This window comes from Phalacrocorax carbo, chromosome 5, assembly GCF_963921805.1.
Source record: "Phalacrocorax carbo chromosome 5, bPhaCar2.1, whole genome shotgun sequence".
NCBI classification, from domain to species: Eukaryota; Metazoa; Chordata; class Aves; order Suliformes; family Phalacrocoracidae; genus Phalacrocorax; species Phalacrocorax carbo.
Genome location: NC_087517.1, coordinates 71,418,231 through 71,440,240, shown reverse-complemented (window position 1 = coordinate 71,440,240; position 22,010 = coordinate 71,418,231). Strand labels below are relative to the sequence as shown.

General features: G+C 48.0%; 1 protein-coding gene across 1 annotated transcript in view; it reads left to right on the top strand.

Moving 5' to 3' along the window:
* Window positions 1-3,025: 3,025 nt before the first annotated feature.
* Window positions 3,026-22,010, top strand: part of RMDN3 (regulator of microtubule dynamics 3) — a 39,650-nt gene continuing 20,665 nt past the window's right edge. The window contains exons 1-6 of the mRNA XM_064453136.1: window positions 3,026-3,208; window positions 5,197-5,392; window positions 6,040-6,186; window positions 10,395-10,662; window positions 12,257-12,359; window positions 13,050-13,110. Coding sequence (XP_064309206.1) covers window positions 3,076-3,208; window positions 5,197-5,392; window positions 6,040-6,186; window positions 10,395-10,662; window positions 12,257-12,359; window positions 13,050-13,110 — 908 coding nt within the window. The 5' untranslated portion in view covers window positions 3,026-3,075. The remainder of the gene's footprint in view (window positions 3,209-5,196; window positions 5,393-6,039; window positions 6,187-10,394; window positions 10,663-12,256; window positions 12,360-13,049; window positions 13,111-22,010) is intronic.

The window sequence follows — 22,010 nt, the reverse complement described above, 5'->3', positions numbered from 1 at the left end:
ACTGGCTCCGGGCAGTCTGCTCACGGCCCTCGTCGGACACGGAGAGAAACAGGGGTTTGTGGGGCTTTGAATCTCCCCCAGAAATTCAGATAAAAGACAGCAAAATGTTATTTGGCTGTGCCAGAAATCACCATCCCTTTACCCATGCTTACGGGAGGCAGGGGCCATATAAAAAGCTTTATTTTCCCTCTTCTGACAGCAGCGGCTTTTTAATTCATGCCCTCTTCTTTCTGCAGCACCCAGTTGAATCTCCTGCCCAGAATACTCCTGGTTGGGCGGAGGGCAGCGCCTTCGGGCGAGCACCCCCCGAACCTGAGCTGTGGGTTTGCTTCTCGAAGGCGAATGGCGCTGCGGAGGATGAGCCAACCGCTGACGGCTGCGGCCGACCGCAGGGAGAAATCCCCGCGCGGGCGTATTACAAAGGTGATTAAATGGTACCGTCTGTTAGCTGAGGCTGCTGCTGAGAAGCTCCGTACCTGGGATGCAGTAATAAAAGACATTTAATCCATCTTTTTAGCTAGTAATTAATACGCTGCAGAGGGTGGTAAAGGAATCACTGGTTTTCCTTTGGCTGTTCCGGAAGGTGGCATTTCTACTTTCAATAATCCTGGTAGAAGCAATTTCTTACAGACCACGGGTTTGGGGGATTGCCCCGGAGACGGAACTGCCCCACACATTCGCTGCATTTGCTGCGGAATGGAGAAATTCAAACCCCAAAGGCTCGGGCTGGTTATTTGGCCATTCCTGCCTTCTTCGCCTCACACAGGGTCTATTTCCACCTAAAATACCACAATCTCAACCCAAGAACCGGTGCTCTTTACATCCCTGGCACCACGACGAGTCCTGTGAATGGTTCACTCACTAAAATAACCGTTTTCCACCCCTGCTACATCACTCGGGAGCTTTGGGCTTTCCTGAACTCCTCCTTTTTGTGCATTTGCCCCTTACTCCCAGCAGCTGTCAAGCCCCAGCCAGCCAAGAGGGAGGTGTGGACCTTCCCTGCTTTCCACGGCCCCATCGCTGCTCCCGGAGCCGGGCACCGTCCTTCGGGGCATGTTTCCAGTCCCAGACCTCGCTGGCGGACGGGCCAAGCCCCCTGCAAGCAACTCTGCTCGGGGGCTGAGCAGCCCTCGCCACATTAAAGGGGTTGCTGTTCCCAGAGCTTGGACGGCAACTCGACGCATGCAGAAGCCGTTGCCTTTGCTCTCAAGCGTCCCCAGTCACCGAAGAGGTCGCCGATACACGGTGTTGGCTCTTTGCAAGCTGTGGGCTTTGCTCCTGCTCTGGGGGATAAAGCCATGGGCTCGTTTTTATGAGGAAGCAGTGATTTTCGTACCATGTTTTGATGCCACATGGGAGAAATAAAGGCTTTCCCCCACAGAGCTGACGATAAAAACCTCCCCAACTCCCTTTTGCTTCTTGAGGAGGGTTGGTTCTTGCGTCGGACGTGAGGCCAGGCAACGCTGGCCTCAGCAGCCCATCGGGCACGGCTGCTGCGGAGCCACTGGAGCAAATGGGCCTGAGGTGTCTTTGTAAAACTGGACCACAAGGTTATTCGGGGAAAAGCAACGCATTTAGAGAAAAGAAAATAGCTTAAATCAGTCTCCACATGTTTATTTTACCCAGAGCCCCACCGCGCCCCAGTGCTGCATACGGAGGTCTGATGGTGGGCGTGAAGGATTTCAGACCGGGATTGCTGTTGTCCACAGCCGCTGACCAGCCCCGTCCTCCCCCAGCCAGCAATTTCATCCACAGTCTGTGGTTGACCCCCCGCCTACAACCCCAGCAAAACCCCTCATGAGGCAGTGGGATGGGGTGTTACCACCACGTTACCCTGGCAGCGATCCCCGCTGCCCTCGCAGAACAGCTGAACCACAACAAGGACGCCGGCGCAGGCTGGGGGGTCTGTCTGTGGGGCTGATGCCTTTGGGGGCAAGAGGATAATAACCAAATCCGACGGCGGTTCAGACCCACCCAGCGCGGCTGTTTGCTGCTGCTATAAAGGGGTTAAACAGGAAGAAGAAAGCACCTTGTCTTTCTGGAAATTATTTCTTTCAAAAAGCTTGGGTTTATTACTTTCATTAAGCGCAGCGGGGAAGAACAACGACGGGGCCAGCTGTGGTGTCGCTCAGATACCATCTTTAATATCCGCAGGAGCAGGAGCTGGCGCTGCCCGCAGTGGTAGGGCTGTACATCATAACCGCCCAAATAAATTCAGCCTGCTCCCTCCACGGCCACGTCACGGGCTTATCACTGCAGCCATGGCCCCATGGCTGTTGCTCGTCAGTCGGAGAGGACGGGGACAGCTCACAGGGTGACAGCGGGTGAAGAGCCAGCGGCAGTTGCGGTGTTTCTCCCGCTACCACCAGAACTAAAGCCCAGTGCCCCCCAGTCTCAGCGCCAGGCGGAACCGCGGTGCCGCAGCGGTGCGCTGGCTGTGCCAGCCGCTGTGCCGGCATGGTGGGTGCTGTGGTGGTTTTGTGGGGCGGTGGTGACACAGGGGTGGTTCGGGAGGCCAGGGCGCAGCGCTAGCGGTTGCGTCGGGGTGCTGGGTGTGGAGCTGTAGGGACTGGGATAGCGTGGGGTGGGTGCAGGTGTAGGTGCGCATTTAGGTCCAGGTGAAGGTATACATGTAGGTGTAGGTGCAGGTATAGGTAGAGGGGCAACTGCAGGTGCAGTGGTGGGTGCATCATAGATGCATGTGCAGGCATAGGTGTAGGCGTAGGTGCAGTTGTAGGCATAGGTATAGGTGCAGATGCAGGTGTAGACATAGGTTATAGGTGTAGGTGCAGCTGTAGCCATAGGTGTGGGCGCACATGCATGTATAGGTGTAGGTCTAGGGGTAGGGGTAGGCGCAGGTGTAATTAGCCGCGGCGGCGCAGGCGCAATAAGGCGTAAGGGCAGGTGTGATTAGGCGGTCGGCCTCGTGACGTCACGGGGGCCCGGCCCTGCGGCGCGCGGCGATGACGCACCCGCGCGCCATAGGGCGCCTCTGTCCTCACGTCACCCCCGCGCGCCGCCGGACGGACAGACGTACGGGCGGGCGGCCCACGAGGGCTCCGGCCGCGGGCGGCCATGGCGCGGCCCGGGCCCGGGCGGCTGGGGCTGGCGCTGGGGCTGGGGCTGGCGCTGGGCGCGGCGGCGGGCGCCGGCCTGGGCCTGCTGTGGCGGAGGCGGCGGCGGCGGGCAGCGGCGCGGCCCAGCACCGGTAGGGCCCGCGGCCGGGCGGGGAGCGGCGCCCACCGGCCTCCCTCCCTCCCTCCCTCCCTCCCTCCGGGGCTGGGGGCGTCCCGCGGGTCGGGGCTCCTGAGCCGCGCTTTAACCCGGGCTTTAGAAAGCCTGCCTTCAGCTGGCAGAGCCTGGGGCGCCTCCGGTTCGAGGCTTGCCTTCGTGGCGCGCCTCTGAGAGCTACCTCCAAGCCTTAAGCTTACCCGCTCGCCACCCGCCTCCCGTGGGGTCGGAATCTCGAGCTTCTAAAGATGCTGCTTCGGAAACCGGAGCTTTTTGTTCTTTATCCGAGGCTGTGCAGAACTGCGGGGGCAGAAGGCAAAAGCGTGTTCCTCTCTAGCCATTGCTGGGGGTTTAACGTGAGACCGGCGGCACCGAGGGCTGAGCAAGCACCGGCTGCCTCCCTTCGGTGGCGGGGGTGGGTCAGTAGGCCAGGTTTAAAAACTGAAATTACGTCTGGGGAAGGACTTTCCCTTGAATAAAGCATCACCCTGACACTTCATTGGGGTTTCGGAAGGCTTGTCTGTGCCGCTGTGTTGGGGCGGGAGGAGTCTGAGCAGCGTTTTAATCAGAGGTGTTGCAGAACCAGGTGTGAGGTACCTGTGCCTTCCTGTTCCCCTGCAGCACGTACCGTGTGGGCCCCGCAGCGGTAACGGGAGAGCGAGTGCACCCGAGCGGCTTCCCCAGGCGGCTGTGGCAGGCTGGTACCCGCCGCCGCGGTAAATGCCCGGCCCTGGTTGTGGAGCGTGTGTCTCGGGAGGAATCGGTGCGTCCAGTGACACAGGGCTTTGCCCTGACACGGCAGGTCCCGGCAGAGCCAGGGGAGCACGGGGTGTCCGCCCTGCGGGAGCGACGCTGCTGGAGCAGGGCAGGTGCCAGAAAACAGCGCGCTGTGGTGGTTCTGTGCAGCCCCTTCTCGAGACGGCGCGATTTCTGAGGAGCTAAGGAAGAGTAGGGAGAAGATTGCAGTGGGTCCTTGTTTAAGAGAACTGAGATTTTTATCTCTGAGTTTACACAGACAGGGTACTCTGGAAGATAAGCCTTTCATTTCTGCAAATCTGGCTGCTTTTCTGAGTGGTTCTCTTTTTTTGTTGTTAATAGAAAAAGAGTATTCTTCCTTAAATAATTGACTTAACTGGTAGCATGTTAATTTATTGTATGAGCTCTCAAGAAAGCATATTTAAAAAACACAGATTACATCTCTTCTTGCATGCTGGCAGATCGCCCTGTACCTGCAAGAAGATTTCGGGGTCAGACAGAGTGGTAAAGGTCGTAGAGCGTTAATTGAAGGCAAGGGTGTGTTTGGATGACTGAACTGCTGTTTAAAGTATGCTCTCTCCCCTTTGGGTTTCTGTAGGGTATTTTTCTCCTTGAATAACACTTGGGGGGGGGGGGTTGTGGTGTGGTTTGGTTTTTTTAAAGAACAGGTCTCTTTTGGCCAAAATCAGCTTCTGCTGTCCTCGTTCATTGTCTCGTGGTATGTTGTAAGCCGGATGCTCTCCTGGCTGGTGGTCTCCTGGGGCAGTCACAATTCAGGAGAAAAGCCGAGCGTAGTCTTTCAGTGCAATGTTAATAAAGAAGTGTATAGAATAACTGCAAATTAATTTAATTCCTAAGGACTTCAGAACGGCAGTTTCCTTAGCTACAGTAGTCTTTGGGATATTCAGTATGGATTTTGCTCATTTTAAAACAATCTTTACAAGGGGTTTTTTACAGACGTGTAGTTAAAGAGCTTTATTTCCCCTAATTGCTATTGCAAATCTGTTAAGAGTGGCTGGATGCTGGTGTCGGAGAAGGGAGCGGCAGACCAGCTGCAGAACGGAAAACCTCAGGCCAGGTCAGGCAGCGACACTCGAGACCAAGCCTTGTATCCTCCGCCCACTGAAACAAAATTGTGCTGAGATGTCCCATGTGAAATCCTTTCCCATTTGCATCTGATGAGTGTTTTCTCCTCTTGTTTTCTTTAAGTCGTGCCCAGAGTGCTGGTTCCTGCAGAGGCGGGAGATGGGGCCACGTACACACCTCTCCTAACTCAGGGCGAGCAGCTGGACGTGCTGGAGCGCCTTGACTTCGTGTTACGAAACATTTCGGAGCTAAGAAAGGAAGTGGAGGAGCTGCGAAACAGCCTGCAGCACTTAGCTGCAGAGATCGTTGGTGAAGTCAGGTATTGACCCTGCCGGCCCCTCCCTGTCCTTGCCTGCTGTTGTACATATTTACTGCGTGGCTGTGATTATGTTAAATTTAACATCCAAAAGTGGAAGAAGTGTGTCTCTAGTTTCCGCTGGCATTATGTCTTGACCTTCAGTGAGATTAACGTAAAGAAAATTGTATGTTTAGCCAGGCTTGGGTTTTTCCCGTATGGACTACTAAGTAGTGACGCTTCCTTCATATTCTAGACTGGGAAGGTTATTTGTTCTTAAGTGTTTGTCTCTTGTTATTACTCTTTTCTCTCTGATTCCTGCAAACTGGAGGTAACTTTTGATACAGAATAAAAGGTCCTGTACTCCGCAAGATGTTTCAGGATTCCTTTGTGTTTGCTTATTGAGGGAATCGGAGGAATGCGTGTGATAGGTTTATCCTTTTGTATGTGGATTGCACAGAAATCCGGACCGAGTCTGTGGTCGGGCTCGCAGGATGTGGTGCTCGCTCTGTGGTAGCGGGGTGTCTGTTAGTGAGAGCGAGAAGTCACCTTGTGAATTCTCTGGATACAGAGCGAATTGGACAGGATGTGCTAGAGAGGAGAGGGGAGGTGAAGTAGCAGGCATTCCACTGTCAAATGTGTATTTGTTTCTCCTTCTGCCTTCCTCAAAGGTCCCATCTGGAAGAAACCCAGAAAGTAACTCGCCGGAGGCGGTTTCCGTTTCCCAGGGAAAGAAGTGATTCCACAGGCTCCAGTTCGATCTATTTCACAGCCAGCTCAGGAACAGCCAATACGGACGATGGAGAAAGTGAAGGAGGGTAAGAGAGCACCGGGGCTGTGGTGCCCAATTCCTTACGTCTGAGCACTTTATAACATAAAGGAAGGGATTTTTCTCCCCACTAGGTGTCTGTCATCCTGGTTTTATCTGCTTTTGTTCCAGTAAGCCTGCTACTGCCAGGGCCAGTGAGAGAAATGCAGTGATTCCGACTTCTAGAGAAAGGAGGGGAAGAAAGAAATACATGGTTTCTGAGGTAGTTGGATTTCTTTAAGCAATAATTTGATTAGGGAACCTTGCAGGAAGAAAGGAAGTAGGAGTCCAGCCTGGGACTTGAGTGAGAGAGTTTATGAATAAAATTTCCATACAACAATATATTTTAGAATGTCTGGAAAACTTGAGAAAATGTAAACATATTCCAATTAAGTAAAATGTCTTTGGGGTATTTCTTACGGATTTTTCTCAGTGTGTCACACTGATCAGTTGTGTTGCTTAAGTTCTTCAAGTTTAAAGACAGGTGAAAAGTACTGTGCAGTTTAAGAACATCAGTAAAAATGACAATATAGATGCAGGTGTTGCCATATTAGATAGACAACAAGAGGTCTAGCGCACGCGTGCGTGTGACTGCTGCCTTTCTGATGAAATGCTTCTCTCCTGTGCTTTAATCAGATGAGTTCTATAGCTTCTGAGGTATGTAAGTGTGTCTAAAACATGCAGCGTTGGCTCTATATGTTTTCCAAGGGGAGTTGAAATGCAACGTAATTTAAAGAGTGAGTCACAGACTCCCAGGTGGGAAGGGACCTCAGGGATCATCTAGCCCAACCTTTCTAGGGAGAGCACAGTGTGGACAAGATAGAAGTTTGCACTTGATGATCTTAAAGGCCTTTTCCACCCTAAATGATCCTGCAGTTCTAAGTTGATGAGAGCACGGAGCGAGGCAGGCGGGATTTGGACGTGACACGCTGTTTGGTGGCAGCTCAGAGGCCAGTCAGCCGGTGCAGGCTGACGCTTGGTAGCGCGGGTTTGTAGTCAGGGGACAAAACAGCCACTGCTGTGGCGGCCAGCTAGAATAAAGGCCGCGGATCTGCAGGGAAGCAGGCTTTGTGCCTGCCAAAGAACCGTGTCGCTTTGGTACTGTGTCTTTAGAAGCTGGAATTGGTGAGCCAGGAAAGAGCTGATGTGATCTCATTCGGGATCTAGAACTGCTCCCTTCCTCTCAAGTGGGTGTTCGTATGAAAGCAAAATTAGGGGGTGATTCGCGATGGTGTAATAGGTAACGAGGCTGCATAACGAGTTTTAAAGCGATACAGTTGGTTCTGAAGACAAGACCTTGCTATCTAGATAATAACAGATGTGTGGAGTCGTTGGGGTGCCAATATATCTTGTAAAGCATGCTGAAAAGGGCGGTCTCTTTCAACGGGTAGCAGCCCTAACTGCCATCTGGTCAACAGAAAATTTTAAGCCATGACCGAGGCCGACAACAACTCTGAGGTTCAGAGAAGGCATCCCCCTTAGGGGACCTCGAGTGAACGGTGCAGCAGGCACGTGTTTTACTGCAGACCCTCATACTCTGTTGGGAACCCGGTGGTGGTTGGAGACATTCTTACATTTTATGTAAAACCTGTAATTAGGTTTAATGACCAGTGCGGAGAATTAGTGCATAAGCAGCTCTCACCTGATTTTAAAAGACTTCCAACAGCATGTAATTTCTCTCTCTGGTGTTTGTCCTGTACAAATAGGTATAATATTAGTCTGTTCACGACCAGCTGCCTTTAGTATGCAGTATTGTCTTTTAGAGATCTAAATACAAGAATTTCCTGGTAGGAAAAGGGAATTTTGGAAAAGACTATTTAAGCTTTTTAGCAGCCACTGGGAGGAAGAATGAGACTTCTCAACAGATAGATTTCAGCTCTGTATTAATTTCTGGCAGTTGTATTCCTTTAATGAAACTCAGAAAGGAGAACTCACATTTCAGCTTTATTTTGTAAACCGCATGGACACAAGCATCTTCTCGGATTTCACACACAATTGACAAAAATAATCATGAGCTTTCAGGAGCCCAGAGCTCTCGGGCTGTTTAATTTCTCCGTATTGCTTTGGCGCTGCGTTGGTCTTCTGGGCTCCTCTGCCTCCTCTTTCCATGTGCGTTTTTGTTCCAGAGAGTGTGTTTTCATTTTCACTCAGGATGCGTGCTAGCCGGAGGCCTCAACATACTAAAGCATTTAAGAACTTTCCATCATCGTAAACTCGAGAAAACAGGCTGGTAACATCTAAATCCCTTAATCTTTCTGAAAACTCTGAGTTTATGAAGTTATATGTGGTATTACTTGTCTTTTTCAACGGGCGGCATCTTGTATGAGCTGTCTTGGAGAAAACACATTTTTGTGGTGAATTAAAAAAAGCTTATAGGAGCCATCCAGCACTGCCTGTTTTTGAAGACCTTATTGTGTTTCAGGAGCCTTCAGTGTGGAAAGTGTTTTTCGGCTGAAGCACCGCAATCTTTGCAGCTCCCAGCAGAATGCTGTGGTGAGGCAGCATCACAGCTGCGTGGCCCACAGCCGTGCTGCGTGGTCGGTTAGGAGGGGAAATGAGAGAATTTGAGGAGTTTGTGTTTAAGTACCTACAATGAGTTGCTCTAGAGAGCTAATCATGTCATTAATTGTAAGAAAATATCAAGAAATGAAGCTTTGAACTCAGTCTGAAACGGAGCCGTGCCAGTGTCACCTACCACCCTGTCGCTATGTTAGCCGTTAATTTAGTGCTGCCTACGTAATCTCCAGCATGACGTCTTGTAGTGCTTGCTTTCCTGGCTTTGCAGGGATAAGGCTGGCTGTAATTGCTTGTTCTAAAATGTGCCGGTACAAAGCGGTGCTTTTTAAAATTTAAGGGTGAGAGTTGGAGGCTGTGGTGAGTGAGGGAATTTGTTTACTCTCTACCAGAGGGAAATGCTTGAGCATTATTGATGGTTCTCGGAAAACTGAAGCCTCGATAGCCAAACGTGTCTCGTTATCTGTGTGTGACCCAATTACTGTAACTGCTTTCTTCAGATACAGACTTTGGTCCCGTATCTTTGTCTCCAGACAAAGGCAGCTTCGCACGCAGAGCGCTCGGCCCTCCCTCGGAGGGAAATTCAGCCAGGGCAAAAGGGAGTACAGCTGTAGTTACTGACTGCAATGACTTTTAACTCCAGCACAACTTGTAAAGCTTGGCTTCGGCACAGTGTAACTGGGTAACAATTACAGACGTCCCCTAGAATTAAGCGTTTGTACGGTTTGGAGTAGCTTGCTTCAGGAAGAGAGCTTTCTATTCAGATAAACCAACAAAATCCAAATATAAAAGTGCATATTCTTAAATTACTGGCTGACTTGTGGTTGTTCTTCAGTCAAGAGCTTGCAGATAAATGTGAGGGGGACAAACAGAGTCCTCTCTAAAAATAAATTAGTTCTGGAACTAGACTGATACCATTGTGGTGGGGTGTCAACATATAATGCTGTTTTAAACTTCCAGCTCAGGTGCCTGTTTATGATTTGGGGAGATTAATTCTAGCCATTGTCAGAAACTTTGATCCGCGCTTTATCCTGGTCCGTTTGACTAATTTAGGAGGTAATTATTGCCTGGGTTTTTGTACACGTGGCCTTTTGGTGCCTCGTTTGCTGTCTCCTTGCCGGACTTCCTGCTCATGTGAAATAGTCTTGATCGCTCTCCTACTGTTCTGCACCTTCCACACGTCAGTGTGAATGGGCTGTTTCGTATTCAGCGCTCAGACACGATGATGGAGGTACTGGATGTTGCCAAAACAGTTATTGTGCCTGAAATTTCCTGGAATAGGCTAAAAGCCTCAGGTTGTATTTTCCACATGGATGAGCATCTTGTTGAGATTCTCTTTTACGATCCATACATTTAACTGAATTGTCCTGGCTCTGCTCGTAGTTTTTTAATGCTCTCACACTGAAGTTAGAAGGCCTAAGAGAAGCAAGTGAGATGTGGATGCTTGTGGCTGAATTCTACTTCGCTTTTGAGGGGGGGGCCTTCTTTAGCTTTCTGAGGTTGTGTATGTTACATGAGTAATAATAATTGGTGTGTCATTTGAGACACTTGGATCACAGTGTTCTCCAGGATGAACTAAGGTACTCTTCTTCCTCTGTTAGGAAGAGCTGGGTTTTCTGTACCATATATATAAAACCATCATAGGCTGTGCAGCATCTCCTCAAACTAATTCTGTGTTGTGGTTTGGGTTTTTCCCCCTCGAAGGTACACCACAGCCAACGCTGAGTCTGATTATGACCGGGAGTCCGAGAGAGAGAGCGAAGAAGGGGAAGATGAAGTGAGCTGTGAAACAGTGAGAACTGTGCGACGGGATTCTCTGGATCTCGTCAACGAGGATGAAACGCATTTATTCTTGGACTCCTCGCTAGAGGAAGGACTGGGTCAGCTACTGCAGCAGGCAGACCGCTTGCACGACGGAAATGAGCAGGAGAAGAGAGAGGGGTTCCAGCTGCTGCTGAATAATAAACTGGCGGTAAAGGTTGCCTTTTTGTATTTTCCACCAGTGATTTGTTTCCAGCTAAATATCTGGGAAAGAGGAAATTGCATCTCTTAGCAGGGTCCCGGCCCTACACAACAACTGGGCCAGCTTCCAGCGGCCCCCTTCCTCAGGAGCAGCTTGGGAGCGGGCTGAAGGCCAGAATTGTTCGGGCCACAGCAGCAGCCGGTTCCCAGTTGCTTTCTGTCTTGGAATTCCGTGTCTCATCATGTCATCACTTTCCCTGAGCGAACACACGGTACATGTGTAAATTAACAGTACCGTGTGTGTGTGCCGTAACCTCGGCAGATGTTTTGAGAACGTTTACCTCGGCGCATATGCAATGGCCCGATCTATATTCGGGGAAGCTTGGTCTTTCCGAGGGCTGCCCAGCGCACGTGTGCGGTGGTTGCGTGCTCAAACAGAGGCTTAGGCAATACTCGGTGTGTATTAGTTAATGAGATTAAAAATCTGGGTGGTGCAGGTGTTTTGCCACCATAAAGAATGTGTCTCTTTATATCAGGTGATGAGAATTGATCCCCTGCTTCGATGAGCAGCGGCGCTGCCCTTGTGGTGTGGGAGCACAGCAAGGGCAGTGATGGTTCAACCCGAGCTGCCGCAGATAGCTAGCTTACACCTCTGGCCGCAGGCAGCGGGCGCACCCAGCACTGAAACGTGTCTTCCTGGGGCTGTTGTGACCTACAGCAGCCGTGCAGGTGTGCCTGCGCCTGCTGCAGTCGCGCTGTTGGCCTCTCTTAGTGTTTACCGAAGTACTGCATCGCCAGCAAAGACAGCGTTTTGGGTTACCGGCCTTTTAAACAGCAAAACCTATTTTGGCTCCTGTGTTTCCAGGAGGAATGGAAGGACAGAAATTATGGATAACTTGATCAGTTCTAATTTCAGGTAGATTTGGTTTTTGTTTTTTCCTTCTCACTGGGAAGAAATGACAGGCCCGTTGGCTTCCGAAATTCTCTTGCATGTTTCTTGCTGGTGATTCTCCCACTTTCTTTTATTCACAATCCTACCACAAAAGAAACCAGACTGTTAGGTGGTTGTGTTTTAAGTTTTTACCTTTTTTTTTTGTTGTTTCTTAAAGTAAGTTTGAGTTTTTCAGAACATAACAGCTTCAAATTTAGCAGCGTAGCTACAGTACTGTCCTGGATGTAAGAACAAGACGGGATGTGGAACTCTTTGAATGTGAACTGAGTCATGAAAAAAGTAGAATTCAGCTTCTGAATTTTGTTGAAGCGGTGAGGTTTGGGCTGGGGTTTTTGCCAGTGTTTTGAGGCTAGTGGAGGCTGCTGAAGAACCAACCCCAGAATGGCCTCTGAAGTGGAGGGGTTCCTTGCTGGAAGGCGGCAACAATTAGACCCATAGCAGTGGTGTAACGTCGTAAGCTTAATTATAAATTTGGCCATCCAGTTTGCTCTTTTGTGGTTTTGCTTCAGTTCTTGCAGGGTTGGGGCCGTCTAAGGTTTCAAAAAACGTCTGTGCGACTCCTGGTACGTGCCCCCGCTTGGTGGTTCTTTCTCATGCTCTTTGCCAACGGCAGAACGGGTCTTGATACGCAACATTTATGTTCCTACTGCAGTACGCGGACCAGACAGACTTCCTCTGGCGCCTGGCCCGCGCGCATAGCGACATGTGCGAAATCACAGAAGACGCAGATGAGAAGAGGTCGTACGCGTCTGATGGTAAGGAGTTGTGTGTTTGAGGCAAAGGGGGCTGGTCAAAGCTGACGCTATGCTTCAGATTTATAAACCCTACACTTGCAAATGATGTGGTGGATTTTTTTCTCCTTCTAGTCTGTTTTTTAGGTGAGCAGCTAGCAGTGTCGTGGTGGTAGGGGTTTTAATGTCTGTGCTTTCTGAAAGATAGTATAAGTAGGCCAAGGGCTAGTTAAGGTGTAAAATTTGTTTATCAAACCTATCATCCGTATCCTGTGTGGTATTAAGATAAATAAGTTTTTGCTTTAACGCATTGAATTTTTTGTTCTTGGAGGAGAGAGGGGCAAGTGGGGCAGGTCCTAGATCTGAGGCTGTGAAATGCATCAGAACAAAACCACAGACAGCTCTAATGAGCTCTTCTTAACGTGGTGTAGAGATGTTTCCATTACAGATAACTCTACTTCCAAGTGAGGCGAAGCCGTGTTGGCAGGTTAATGCAGTTTGCTGCTGTACTATAAGTTGGTGTGATCTCTTTGGTCCTGGATGTTCCGCACCACTGCAAGAGTATGAGATTATTTATGGAACATTGTCAAGCCAAATGTATTATAACACTAACAAACGTATGACTTATGCCGTTCTATTATTGCACTCTAACGACCTCAGAGGAAGAAACTAAGAAAGTGGATGGATTTCTTACCTCTGCCCACGTGTTTGCAGGGAAAGAAGAGATAGAAATTGCCTTACAGAAATGGGATCAAAGTGCTGAGTGCCATCAATGGTATGTAACTTTTTACTTCTTGCTTTTAAGAAGCATAGGAAAAGGACGTGGAGATTGTTGTGAGTTGAGCTGCATTTAAAAAATGAAAACATAATTATTTGGTCTTACTTGGAGCGTACTATGTTGACGTTACCTTCCGCAAAAAGCCGTTTTAACAGCTTTGGTTAATTGCCATAAGTAATGGCTCGACGGGCGGTAGGTTTGGTATAGTAATAAACTTTGCTTTGCTTACACCAATTTAATTATGAATTTCCCTCTGAGGCGAGATGGCTGGAAGAGTTCTTGAGCAAAAGCTCCCAAATAGGATAAAGAACTCCTTTGGGCGCTAAGAACAGGTTGCATCAAGGCTTTTGTGAGCCCGCACCTAACGAGCTGATGGACCTTGGTGGTGGTAGAAAAGGATGAACTTCCAGGTGAGGCTCAGAGAAGCAAGCTACTGGCAAAATGAGTTTGAGATGAGGAGGTGCAATGAGCTCCGCTGGGTGTTCACCAGGCTAAGTTTATCAAACTGCGTATTCTTTGGGCTGCCTGGAGCTTGAGTGCATCTCTTGCCATGCAAAAGGTGAAGTGGAGGAAAGCTTGTTTAGAGGCTTTCCTGGGAAGTGTGCAGTTTCCCTTCCAGGAAGTGGAAGACAATTTGCGCAGCAGCTGGCTCTCGGGCCACTGTGTGCGCCCGGGCGAGATGCTGCAGCGTCTCGGCACGGGAAGGAGCCAAACTCCGTCGGCATCGCTTTTGATGGTGCACACCCTGGGAAAACACGTATCGGAGCGCCCTGTGCTCTGCTGGGCGAGGGTGGGCTGCCAGAGAGTACGTTTCACGCAGATAACTTGCAGAAAGCTAGTTCCCGAGTTCGAGCGCGCGATATGGTGAGGCGCTCTGTTCTTCCCCGCGTCCTCTGTTTCCTTTGGCCCCTTTTCAGGCCCCTATAGAGCAATGTGTATATCCTTCAAAGCCAAGCTCACAGCCGGCTGCACAGCTGTGGGGGCAAAGTCTTAAGAGCTACATATTAAATATGAAAGAGGTTTTTCCTTTGTGTTCCTCCAACATTCTTGGGCTAATTGTTTTCTGTTACTGACATTTTGATAATGCGCAGAGATGCTTGCTTTGCGTCCAGCGTTGATATATTTGCCTCGGTCAGCTAGGCCTGTGAGCGTGGGCTTAGTGCTGCGCCAGTGTTCTCATATTCATCTTAATTCTGGAGTGAGGAGAAACATCATTCTTATCAGACAGCCTTTTGGAGAGTGTCTTCTGGCTGGCACTGCTGTATTCTGCTCATGGATGCTGCTTGTCGCTCTGCAAAGCACTCTGGCTTTGAAATGAATTGAGACAGCAGCATTATGGCGCTTTTTTTTTAACAAAGATATTTTTTTCCATGATAAAAGATGGAATGATCTGCAGTTTAGCCAAGGAAGGTGTTCTCTGTTCGTATCAGTGCTGCAGCTGGTTAGGGTTTCAGTAAGGAGGTGTGCGAGAGGGAGGCTACCTTGCTGGCTTCAGCAGCCTCAGTGGACAGGTGCTGGTTGCAGCTCGTGTACGGGGTTGAAAGGATTGCTCTCCTTTTTGGAACAGACTCTGAAAGAGTTTGTAGAGTGGTACAGATATTTGTAGAGGTAAGGTATTCTGGTGAATTCCTTGATGAACAGTGCTTATCAGCAGCTATTGTGAAGGACTGACAACATGTAGGATAGAATAAATGAGATTTTTTTAAAAAAATGGAAATCACTTGGAAAACAGGATGCTGAATTTTTTTAGCAAACAAGATCTGTGCTGTTCTGAGATGAGTAAATTTACTCGGAGGATCAGTTTGGACTACTGGCACCTAAATAAATGCCTTTATCGTCTTGAAACGACTGTGCAATTTAGCTCTCAGTAATGAATTGCCGTTCTCAGTTAAAGCTTTGATATGAAGGTGGAGTACTGGGACAGACAGTGTGACTAATCTGTAGCAGATTGGGGTGTTTGGCTTTGGCTGCTGGTTGAACATCTTGAAGGAATGGGTTTTTAGTCACCAGGTTGTGTCTTGAAGTTTGTAAGCCACTTTGATACTTGGCTGTTTGACGTTTTACAAAGCAAGGTTCTAATTTGGGGTCTAACATTGATAACTTAGCTCTAATTCAGGGCTTATAGTGCACAGAAGCAGTGGCTGTAATGTGATGTTTAGACGTGTGTCTCTGGTAGAAAATCTCAAGCCTTTTGAGCTCTCGGTGCCTCTGTCACAGCCTGTGTCCTCCTCTCCCTTGGCAGTTTTGGTGAAAGAGTGCACAGTTCTTGTCTTATTAGACCTGTCTCTTTTCCAGACAGGGGTAAGGCTTCTGCACATCTACATCTTGCCTGTAATTGTAGAGAGCAGCTGCAGAAAAGGGCAGCTGGAGAGAGGAAATAGCGAAGCAGCGTGTGGGAGGCATGGGATTTATTGGAAAGGAATATGTAACTACCTTTATCAGCCACAGAAATAATTTTCTGCCACGAATAGAACAGGAAACGATTCCCTTTCCAGCTCTGCGTGGGTCATGGGATGGCTGCAAGCTGTTGTAATTGCAGTCTCTCTATGCTAATTAATATTACCCTGAGAAAAAAATTACTGCTAATGAAATGATGCTTAATACATGAAAAGATACATATATAGATGTCTTCTGGAACTATATATATCCCACATTTTTCACATTATAGGTTATCTTCCCTTTACTCGAGCAGTGGGCACGTTGCTCAGAATTAGTTTAGTTCACCGTGCTGTCTGTGGTAGCGATGTTTGGGGAAAATCAAAAATAAAAACGAATTAAAAACTCCAAGGACAGCAGGCAACGACCGCTTCCCTGCAGCGTGGCGCCCCTGCCGCCGGCCGGGAGCGCGCAGGGCTGAGCTCGTGGCCGTGGAGGAGCCAGCCTGCGTGAGTTTGTGTCACCTTGTTTAACCACTTGGGCCCTTCCCCTCCCATACCGTCCCCTGGCGCGGATCCCATAACCTAACGTGCTCTGTGCGGAAACGAACGGCTTACTCTGAAACTGCCAGTGGAGGTTTGAAAGCTTCCTTTGGGTTTGATTTGATGCCCTACCTCTTGGTTTATGGGGAAGTGAGCAGAGAATGGTTGTTCACGCTTCCTTTGTAAATGACTGTTCCATTCTGTCGTATTTCTCTCTTCGGTATCTGTTTCCCTTGCTGAAGAATCCCAATCTTTTATTATGTCTCTTCATAGGGAATCATTTTGTTTTCTCTTACCACCCGTGTTGTCTTTCCCATATTATTTTCTTTCTAACGTGTCTTTTTTCAGACAAAAGTACAGGAATTCACTGTGGAACACAAGTTGTGGAAGCAGCATGGATTTGTGTAACGCTAAGCTGACCGTCCTTTTCATTCTTATTTCCATACACAGGAGTCAACATTGTCTCTCTCTTTTCCACAGCAAACTCAATAGGCATTTTAATAGAAATATTCCCGGTGATTTTTAATGTCTCTTCTGTGTGAAGCCTGTGACTGCGTAGGTATCGCTAGGGCTGCATTTTTTTCCTGTGTGCTTTCACATTGACTGTCATTTTCTGTGTTATCAATTGCCACTTAAGGCTCATGGATTACTTAGGATGCAGTTGTGCTGGTTTTCGGTGCTCGTTCGGTGCTTTCTTCTGTTGCACAAATCATTCCGTTTTATTGGCTTTAAGGTGTGATGCTTGTCAAGCAAGGCGGAAGAAACTTTACATACAATCATCGTTGCAGGTAAAACTCTTTTTTTCCCCTCTCTCAGTGCCTCATAGTTGTTGCAGTAATGACTGGCATTTTAAAGCAACAAAGAAAGAAAATAACTCTTAATACGAAGGGATTTGTGAGTGCTGGCGAAGGCAGCGCCGAGTGGAGCGTGACTGGCTGCAGCTTTGGAGCGTTTTGTGGCTGGCTCGTTTGAAGGCTTTGGCAGCAGGATAGTAAGTGGTTTCTCAAGAATGATAGAGAAAGCAGTAAGTGTCTGGGAATATGTCTGGACTAGCTCTGGGATCTGCCCAAATATGAAGGAGAGTCCTTTCATGCATCTCTTGGGTCGTCTTGACGTTAGATTTGGTACAAAGCTGTTATTGTAGTGGCTCGCTCTTGGAAGTCAGCTGGTCCCAGGAGAGCCATCTCCGCAGAGCTGGTCGGAACAGCACGGCGGTTTGCTCAGGGATGCACAGACAAGTCAGCCTTTGTGCGGTGGGACTGAGCTCTGGCTGGGCGTTCCTTGTGGGCACCGCTTAGGAATACAGAAGCGAGTGAGGAGTTGTGCTGAGCGTTTGATGTATTTCGTACCTTCAGAATAGGTCTGTGTATTGTAGGCTGGTACTACACCACGTATTCTTAATGCCTGTATGCTCCTGTCTTACAGTTACCTGATTCTTAGTTTTGATACAGGCATCAAAGCCATTCTGTGCTTTAATTGTAAGAGATCTCTGAACAGGTATTACGTGCAACTAAATAGATCACTCCCTTAGCTGATTTCAGCTCAAGAATAGGAGGACAGAGCAAGGTTATACGTCTGTTCTTGCTTGCTTTTAGGGATGGGTGGAAGAGGCATCGGTTGTTGCACAACCCTGTATGTTTTGCTGCTTAGACACGAATATGTGACATCCTCACAAATGAAGTGAGAGGAACGATTGTGGCTGTGTAAGAATCACCCCTCCGTGTCGGTGTGGCGGCGCTGTTCGCGGTGCAACTGCAGGCACGTAACAGCAGCTTTGGGGATCAGGAACGGATAGTGAGCTGCGTGTTTGCCTTGGCTTCCACTCCTGTTGTTAAAAGAAACACTGGAAGTACAACCAGAGCAGCGAGGGATTTGAGTTCCATCTGGGAAGAATTGTGCAGGTGCTGTATTACCGGTTTTTGTTCGAGCATTGCGCATTGGAAACGAAATGCTATTTGCTGACTGCTGTGAAAGCTGTCATTGCAGAAGTAGTAATAAGCTTGGGCCCTCTTGGAGATGATATAGATGTTAGAGAGGCAGGAGGATGCGTTCCTGGGCTGGATGAGCCTCCAAAACGTCCTCTGTCTTCGAAAGAGTCTGTTGCTTTGGAGCGTCTCGCACACTTGGTAGCCACCGAATTGCGCACCAGCCCGTTTAGATTCTGTGGGTACATCTGGCTGTCCGTGGGTAGATACCAGCTTTTTGAGAAGTGACAGCATTCCAGATATGACTTGGAGATAGCTTTAATTTTAACAACTGGCAGTATTTCAGGATTTAACTCTTCATGGATTACTGCCCAGATCTGGCCAGTTTTGAGCTATGTCTGGATTTATGAGCTGAGTGTTTCCTGTGTCCCAGGTGGATTAAGCAGGGAAGTTACGGGCAATACGGACTGGGGGCAGGAGTAGCTACAGCAAATAGGAATAGGCATTAGAAGGTACGTCAGAACTTGGAGGAGGAAAAATAGCATACAGCTGGAGCTGCCTGATAGCATCCCCCTGACTCAGGAGGGTCCCTCGCTTCATCAGGGGTGTTGGTACCTTGGAACATCCCCGTGTCCCGAGCCAGGGAGGCTCTGAGAGTGGAAACACCAGAGAGGAGCCAAGGAAGAGAAAGTACTGAAAAGTATGTGCAGGGACAAAAGAAATCTCCGCAGGGACCAATATTCCCTCCTCCTCTTGGAAACAGTGAGGTAACTTGACATTTACAGTCTGTGGGTTGTTTTTTGTTTGTTAGGCATAAAAAAAGAGAGAAGTTCTGAGAACAGAGATGGTAAGAGTAAGTCAGTAGAAGGCTCCCATAGCACTGTTCATAATGCTACGAATGTGCAAAACAACCTGTGTACTACGAAAGGCTTCATTTTGCAGCTCTTCCTATCAGCGTTGATGCAGGTGACACCTTCCTTTAAAGCACTAGTAGTTCCTGCAGTCTTTTTTTTTTTAATAGTTTGAATGTCTTGCCCCGGTACGTCCAGGCTCTTTGCTGGTAGCTGTGGGGAGGACAGTTGGAACAGCAAGTTCTGAGTAAAACCAGAGGGTTAAATAAGCATGAGGTCACTCCATAAAAATTGTATGTTCTACCCAATAAATACCACTTGTATAATCAGACTTCACTGGGGATGAATACATTTTGTTCTGCAAAGAGAACGCATGTGGCCCTCTCCTACCACCTCCCGAGGCAGGCTAGAGATCTTCAGAAGATAAAACCAGCGCAGAAATTGAACAAAATTGAAGACACATTTTGTGTCCCAGCTGGGGTAGCTAATGAAGATTTTAACTTCTTTAGGATCAAGGAAGGATGGATTGTGGTGGAGGTAGGGAAGGGGATATTTTAGCCTTTCTTTTCTGTGGCAGTCATTCGGATTTTGACTTAAATGGCTAACAACAGCGTGGTGTTAGCCATGTGCCTGAGCGTACTCCTCACTGGCTAACGCTGACTTAGCGTAACGTGCCAGGTCCCCTTGGAACCTGAATACGTTCATAGGAGCGCTAATTAAGTATGAAACAGAGCACCGATCCAGATTGGTGTTTGGTTTCTAGTGTTCAAGGAGTAAAGGACACAGATTTGGGAGGGACCTCCAGAAAGTCATCTCGCTCATCTTCCTGCAGTGGTGCATCACGCCTGGTGTACCGAAACTGCCCCGAGCCCGGAAAGCTTTAGTGGCGGGGCCTGTCTTGTCCCCTTCTCTCCCCTTTCTCCTGTTTTATCAAGCAGTGTATTCAATTATATGGATATTATATCTATATATAAAATAATATATAGAACTATATGGCTTTTCCTGATATCAGCCTAAGCTTTGTTTTTACTTCTATCCACTCTAGACATGGGAAAAGAAGTTTAACATGAGGGACTATTTGTAAGAGAATACAAGAGTTGTTGTATTCATCCAATGTTTTGAAAGAAAGCAGACCTACTTGTCACAACCTTTTAGTGTGATGGTGCTCTGCAGGCCTCCTGTTCCCATTGTCTTGTGGGCTCTATCCAGCTCATCCTTTTTTTTTCTTTTTAATCTACTACACAAATTTTATATAGTACTTTGGCTGAGGCTTGTTAGTACAGCATTGTATTATTGCCTTGGGCTGCTTATGATCTACTGTAACCTTAAATTTGATTCTCTGCAGCCACCCTGCCATTAATTGGTGAATCTTCTAGCATATGCTAGTCTGCAGCCTATTTAAATTTAATCTCTACAATATTACCCAACCGAATGGAGTTATTTAATAGCTTCACTGTTGTCAGGGGATTTTTTTGCCATTCCGTTCAATGTCCATTTGTTCCCAATAACTTTCAAAGAGTAGTTAATCATGGGAAAACTAGAGTAACGGGGACTTGGGTAATTTATTCACTCCAAAAGAGTCATGGTCCTCCTGAGGGGTACTTTTCAAACAGACTGGACAGACCTGCAGTGACGAACCTCCCCGTGCACCCTTCGGTGATGGCCGATGAGCTTTACACTGGCTACAGCTGTGCCACGTTTCCTTTGTGTGCTTACAGGAGTTTCACAAGAAGGATGCTAGCGAACCTAAAACTTAATATACGTCGGTCTGTCTTTTTTTGTCCTCCTTTATTTCTCTAAAAGCAGGAAATTTAGATCACTTTGACATTCTGTTCTTGTCGCTCTTACTGGCAAGCCTGGGAATTCAAGTTGCTAGAAACTTCTGCGTCCCATATGCCATAAGGCTGAGGTTTTGCTGTTTTGGGGGGTGTTTTTTGGTAGTGGAAAGTGGTTCTGAGTGATTGTCTGAGTTCATCCTGACACTCTGAGGGTTGCACTTCCCTGCCTTCCAAGCTGCGAGTGATTCTGGTTTAAGTGATATTCTGCCTCAAGCCCTTAAGGTGATGCAGGAATTACTCATTTGTGTATGTTGGGCTCTTGCTTTCATCTTAGTGTATCTTGGTCAGATAAGAGTCTCTTTGCAGCTGATGGCCCTTGGAAAGGGTGAGGCTTTCCTTGTGGAGCAGGCTTTGGCTGCTTTTGCAGAGGGACGAGAGTCACCCCGAGTTGCTTTGGTGGTTGTGTGCTCTTGGTTCCACTAGAGCAAAGCAGAGAAGTTTGTTACTTGGCAGACACGAGCCATAATCTGCCCCGACTGTGCAATGAGGAACAAAAATAATAAAATCCCAAACAGTATTGTCTCAATTTGAAAAAAACTAAAGTTGTTTTCATATAAAGTAGGGAAGACCTTCACACAAATGTCTCGGCGTTCAGGAATTTTATGGCTTGGCAATGGGATAATGTTCGTAGTGCTGTAACCATGGCTCTTGTGGATTCGGCTAATGAGTCAAGCTCACATGAGGCCTCCTGCAGTTGTGCAAGTAATGCTGAAGCTGTTCCCAAGCCATCATCCAGAGCCGTCACGAGAAGCCTACAGAGAGCCTTTAGCATAGTTTTGCTCCCAGTTGCCGTATCGCTTCAGCTAGAACTAAGTATTCTGTTACTTTTTCCCCCCCGAGTTGTGCAAGCACGCGATGGAGGACAGCTACTTAAAGGTAAAAGGTTTGGAGCCCGCCTGTGGGAATTTAAGAAATGAGGTTTTTTTCCCCTTTCCCACTATACGTACACGTGTGTGTACCTACACACACGCTTCCTCTATGAACAAAATACTACTGTAGGACTTTGTAAATCACTTAAATCGTTCTGCTTCTTTGTATGCCATAGAGCAGCCTGTTGGCTTTCTGCTGAGTGCATTTATGTTTAGTTCCGTTACATAGTTTATGTAACTAAAATAAACGTTTTGTTATCTAGTAGGTACACTTAGGTTATACGTGGATATACTTGGATGTGGCCGTGCAGTTACAATCAACGTACTGGCCTCTAGATTAGGAGATACACAGTTTAATTACGGTGTGTTGAGGAAAAAAGTTCACACATGTGAGAAATAATTATAGTAGTGGGAAAAAAAAACCAAACAAACCCAAAACCCAAACAAAACAATGGGCACGAACAAGTTTGTGGCTTAGGAAAGAGTGTGTGTGTAT